The 6015-nt window shown below is 34.6% G+C and overlaps 1 protein-coding gene across 1 annotated transcript; it reads right to left on the bottom strand.

Moving 5' to 3' along the window:
• Positions 1–620: 620 nt before the first annotated feature.
• LOC136209641 (probable receptor-like serine/threonine-protein kinase At4g34500) lies at positions 621–3924 on the bottom strand. Its single transcript, XM_066001178.1, has 6 exons — positions 3150–3924; positions 2485–2712; positions 1561–1731; positions 1345–1474; positions 1063–1272; positions 621–944 (listed from the first exon to the last, which is right to left on the bottom strand). Exons 1-6 carry the CDS (start codon positions 3770–3772, stop codon positions 831–833), a joined length of 1476 nt encoding a protein of 491 aa, XP_065857250.1. The 5' UTR covers positions 3773–3924; the 3' UTR covers positions 621–830.
• Positions 3925–6015: the final 2091 nt, after the last annotated feature.

The raw sequence follows: 6015 nt of genomic DNA, 5'->3' as shown, positions 1-6015 counted from the left end.
CGTCAGCAATTTTGACTTTTATAGAGGTCAAATTGCTGACATGGCATGTTGAATTTGCATTAACCGGTCATAATTAAGAGCTATAAACTTCAACGGGAGGTCACTAGAATGTTGTACATGTGCAAAATTGAAGGTTGTACAACAAAATGTGAAAATTGACAAAAGTTGTATATCAAAATGTGAAAAATGATAAAAGTTGTACACCACATGTATAATTTACCTAATAGAATTATGTGGCATTTTTCCAACTATCAATGGGTGATTCGGATCCGTCGGTGCACCAACTACCATTTATCATCAAAAGTCAAAAATTTCATGAAAGGAATTGGTTTGAAAATTGGAAATGACTGAATTTTGAAGGTTTCCTTTTTTCAGTTTTTCTTTCTCCCTTTAAAAAAGCAGACATCTCTTTTATGTCTGCAACTTCTACCATAAGCAAAGCTATGTCATATCAATTCATTCCTAACTGTCAAATTGTCTTCAAAGACAAGTGTGCCTGCACCCTCATTTCAGAGACAGGCAGGTATCACTTAATTGGTAATGCGGACTGAGTTTTCAGAAATCGGATGAGAAGCCTTAACTGTGACTACACCCCGAACAGAAATGTTTCAAAGACGATATACAAAGATAATAGGTTCATGTTTCAGATATGCGTATTTACAAGGCTCATTTTTAAACTATATCTACTACAATGTAGGTATCAAAATGTTGGATGAATGTAACATATGAACATGGAACATTTTTTTATATTACTATATAAATGAAAGAGCTATGCTAAAAATAGATTCCATTTCCGAAAATGTTCAATCTTTAGACTTGCAGCAATCATCTTATCTTCCCCTCGGTCTCTCTACGTCGTTGCCTCCTGCATTTTTGCTTTGAACTTTGCTGGAAATGGTTGCATGAGAAGGGGGAAGATTTTTCTCTTTAATTGATCTAGCTTCCTGCATAATATCAGAAAAATGGTTGCATCAGCGCTAGAATCATTGGATGTTCGCTTTCCATCACTTCGAATACACATCTAAATAACTTCAAAACGGACACTAGGCAAAGAGGACTTACAGTACGAAAAGGAAAGTCATCCGCTTCCAGCATATGAACAACTTGCCCCATCTTTGGTCGTTTATAGGCATCGAGATCTATACATCGAAGACAAATCAATAAGGCTCTTTTGAGAGCTCTTGAAGGAGGCTGAACGTTTATTAACGGATCCAAAACCTCTTCTCCACGCCGACTAGCTACCATTCCTTTAAACCAGTCAACCAAATTCATCTGAAACAATACCAGTTTAAGTACATTTTATAGCAATGATATGCAAAACACAATAGACACTCCGAAAGTTACCTCTCCAGCTGGTCTAGAGTAATCAATTGGGCTCCTTCCTGTTATCATCTCCATAAGAAGAATGCCGAAACTGTATACATCGCTGCCTTCGTTGAGCATGCCTGTGCTTGCATAATCTGGAGACACATATCTGGATCAAAATGACAATAAATTCATCAGTGAGTCATTATGTTTTAGCTATTGAAAATTGATGCAGGAATTGGAGAAAGTACCAACCCGAATGTTCCCATAACGCGCGTCGTAACATAGCTCGATTCGGAACCTAAAAGCTTGGCTAGTCCAAAATCTGAGACCTTCGCATTCCATTTTTTATCCAGAAGTATGTTACTGGATTTTACATCACGGTGCACAACTTTAGGTTCTAAACCTTCGTGCAAATAGGCTAACCTGAAGCATAGATAGAAACCATAACAGCTCAGGGAAAAAAAACAGATGCAAGAGAAACTGAAATGAAGTTCCATGAAATTCTCAGCCATCAACAACTACAATCTATAGTTGTTTTGATATAACTATCAAGTTCATCCAAGCTATAAGTTATACAAAGTAAGGAGAATAAATTAATGGGGAAAGTAAAAAAATAAACTATGGGGTTTGGACCGTTTTCAATGTAGTTTAAAAATTTGCAAAGAGGATACCTTGTGGTACGTTACTTTAACAAAAGCAGTCCAAACTGTTAACAGTGTTACAAAATGCTGATATGACAATTTTTGATCAAAAAGTCAATGAATATTTTTATCAAGTTCATCCAAGCTATTGAATAGAAAGTCTGAGCAATGAGCCTCTATCAATATAGTGTATTTGGAGGACTAATGGAAATCTAACTGAGCTGAATCTACCTGAACTTTATCAATATAGTGTATTTTCTTGAATATGTAAATGCGTTTTAAAACTGTCCGGTCCAAAGAATGGGTCTTGGGACAAAGTGGACTAATTCTAGAACATGCAATTTAATTGGTATCAAATCCGATTCTCCAGAGAGTATGTTAGTTCGGAGACAAGCTAATCGAAAGCTGGTGAGCCCGTAACGACTTGATGCTGAAGGGCGTGGTATACCGATAGGAATGAAATGAATTCCACATCTGGAATGACTTGGTCTAAGGTATATTTTGAATATATGTATATGAAAGAAGAAAAATGTACCCTTTTGCGGTTCCAATGACAATCTTCATTCGAATGTCCCAGGTTAGGGGGCTAATAGGGCCTACATCACCATGTAACCATTGCTCTAAATTGCCGTTATCAATATATTCGTAAACAAGCATCCTACGGGCACCTTCTGCACAATAACCAATTAGACCCACCAAGTTTTTATGCCTTACTTTTCCAATGGCTTCCACTTCCACCCTGAACTCCTTCTCTGCTTGACCCCTGAAAATTCACAGCTTTTCAAATATCAGCATTCTAATTCTTAAGACCCGACATCGGACATCGACACGGACACAAAAACGTTATTTCACTACTAAAGCGGAGTATCCATGATCCATGCAACATCATTATGAAGATGATTTTTTAAAGTCTTGAAAGTAAAAACGAGATAATGTTAAAAAGAAATAGAAAAAATCAAAAGTTGAAAAAGCAAGGATAAATGGAAATAATAAATATGAAAAAGGACTAAAGAGAAAGAACTAAAGAACAAAGCCCATCTGTCACCGACACTGGGGCACCATATGATCTCTATTCAGATCATTACTTGTACAATTGTATTAAAATTGACTAATTTGACAGCTAAATGTCATCAAAGAACGGTTTTCTCGGGAAAATTAATTATTATTATCCCGAGAAACAAACGGAAAAAAATTTCTTACTTGTTATTGAGTAAATTCTTGACAGCGACAACGGAACCATCCTCCAATATGCCTCTGTAAACGACACCGTATCCTCCTTCACCGATCACATTCTCCTCCGCGAATCCACAAGTCGCAACCTCCAGCTCCTTCAAGCTGTACCACCGGCCCCACCCTATATTCTGTTGCATCTCGACTGAAGACACGTCACTACTCGTGCTACAAGACACGTCATCACTTTCTCCGCTCTTCTTCTTCCTGAGCGGCTTTCCTTCTTCTCCGATCTGAACATCAATAACAGTAGTCTCAATCTCATTCTTCTTTATTATGTCTACATTTCCAATTCTGATCTCCTCTTTCTCGTTATTCTTATTCTCTCTCCGATCCAAAGCTTTGATTTCTAAAATTTCTTTCGACACTAATGGGATCAGACCGGAGCTCCGTTTCTCGAGAACTTTTCTGCGTCTCCTTGAGGTTCGACGTAAACGGATACAGAGGAAAATGAGAAGGAAAAGTAAGAGCAGACATATGGATATGATTGGGATTATAATGTAAAGCTTTAAATTGAGAAATGATGTTTTTGAAGTAAGCTTATGTGTCAAAGAATTGCTACTAGAATTGTCGGAGCCGCCGGAGACCGACATGGGTGGTTTCCGGCGAGAAGTGAAATTGATTGTATAAACTTGAAGAAAATGTGTTTGGTTGGCAAGAAAATTGAGAGAATTTGAAAGTAGAAGAATGCAAGAGCGTAGGAAAACAGAGTGGTCTTAACGGATACAAAGTAAAACCAAAAGCTTAACAGGGACACGACAAGTTGAAAACGTTTTAACGTTAGAGTTTTGTGAAGTTTCTATCTTTTGGGTCTCCCTATTGTAGTATATTACAAGATTACCACTGACTTTTCACTGCTCTTATATTAGGAATATACGAATTAAAGGGTCAATTTGGATGCAAAAGTTTGTTACTTTAACCTAACGAAGTTTATGTATTACTAACTTAATACTTAAATTTGTAATATTTAATAAATTAGTTTGACAAATTTTTAGATATAAAAATTAATTGTATTTAGATTAATTTATTAAATATTGCTCATGATTAAATTGATGTTAAAATTTAATTTGGACTAAACTAAATATTAGTAGTTTTCACTTGGTCAGTCACCGTTAGATCTAGAAGGTGTAAATCTAAGTAATATGATTGTTTTAATCTCCACCATATGCTTTTAATAAGTCTAGATCTAATGGTGACTAACTAAATTCACTTGGTCAGTCACTGATCAAGTGAAAATCACTGACTAAATATATCTAACAACTTCAAAACCAATTAACCCTTAATTCTTAATACAGTCAATTTTTTTACTGTTCTTTTATTGGATGGAAACGTTTATATTTTTAACAGATGAACAAGCAAGTATAGTAAAAAAAACGTAAGGAATAAAACCTGACAAAAACCATAAATGCACTAAAATGACTACAAAGAGTAAAAATAATAATAAAAGGTATTAAAAACATTAAAGAACAAGAAAATATACATTTCTTATAAATTCAAATCTGTAGAAAAGCATCTGCAATCCAATCATCATCATTTAAGCCGATCTGAACATTCGGATGTGAATCTTTTCTTTTATTGCAATCACATAGATCCATTGATCTACTTATAAGATAAACTGTTTCCGTTCGTGCTAAGTTATAAATTTAACCATTATTGAAAGAGTATGGTAAAATTTCAAATCTTATTTTGGTCTAACTATTTGGTATTTTAGGTCGATAGTCTATATTAATCTAAATTTCAGTTGGATAAGTTTCTTTTGAAATATAAAGTTCTTTCACTAAATAATTTAATCACACCTGCATTCTTATTTTGAGGATTCGATATAAAGTTCTCTTGCTAAACGTATACCGTAACACCAGATAGTTAGTGATAATTTTAAATCTTATTTGATTAACCCACTATAATTTTAAAATCAATTTTGTGATATAAACATGTGCAAATTGTGAATTACTAAAATGAAATCATAACTAGTGTATATTAATTGGTTCAAATTCAGTTTAATCACAAAGCATTTTATTCAAAATAATTCCTCAGCTTCCAATAAAGATTTAGGAGGTCATGGGTTGTTGGTCAGAACAACATTTAAACCCCATGTGAACTTATTAATTTGCATAGGAAGTATGAAATATCCTTAATCTAATAATTCTTGAAAAATAATAAATATTACTCCACAATTTGCATGGGAGTACTATGGAATAAGATTATTTTTTTATATCTCCGTAATAATTATTTGGGACAGCAAGAAATATAAAATTATATTAGAGTGTTTTGTTGCTCATTTTCATATTTCTATTTGCTTTTTCACTTTAAAAGAAAGAGTTCTAGGTGTTTCGTTATTAATCTCATGTTTGTCTTTTTACACTTGAAAAGTAGCAATTTTACAAAAGCAAAGAATCCATGCTTTTTTGGAGAAGCAGTGAAGTGATGGGTTCATACTTGGCCCTAAGAACCATACCATATTTCAATAAAAATGGGCTACTTGGGCTAATTAAATATATAAAATGTGGGCTAAAAGGCTTTTTGTGCAGATCTTTAAATGACAAGACGAAACATCTATCTTTCAGCCTGTTTTGCAGGAGAAAAGTAGAAGAAGACCCGTCGGACTGAAGGGTAAAGGCGAGAAGCGCTGAGGATGGCAGAACAAGGAGGCGGTACTAGGGATGGTCAGCAACATGATGAAAAGTTCAGGACCTTGAGTGTTCAATTGTCTAAAGTCAATACTGATTTATGAAGGACAATTTTACTTTTTCTGAACAATCTACTTTTGTAATAATCTTTTTCTATTTTGTATCTTTCCTCCTTATTAATAGCGGACGAGTAGGAGGAGGGAAGGGGT

This window comes from Euphorbia lathyris, chromosome 10 (assembly GCF_963576675.1).
Source record: "Euphorbia lathyris chromosome 10, ddEupLath1.1, whole genome shotgun sequence".
Taxonomy (NCBI): Eukaryota; Viridiplantae; Streptophyta; class Magnoliopsida; order Malpighiales; family Euphorbiaceae; genus Euphorbia; species Euphorbia lathyris.
Note: the sequence above shows the minus strand (reverse complement) of the source record. Positions and strands in the feature narration are given on the sequence as shown.

Bases quoted from the DNA above. Each gene is read 5' to 3' on its own strand.
- LOC136209641 (XM_066001178.1), bottom strand. From the start codon at position 3,772: ATGTCGGTCTCCGGCGGCTCCGACAATTCTAGTAGCAATTCTTTGACA. The intron at 1,732-2,484 runs GTACATTTTTCT...TCTATGCTTCAG, and splicing joins GTCATTGGAACCGCAAAAGG to GTTAGCCTATTTGCACGAAG. The intron at 1,475-1,560 runs GTTGGTACTTTC...ATTTTGATCCAG, and splicing joins CGCGTTATGGGAACATTCGG to ATATGTGTCTCCAGATTATG.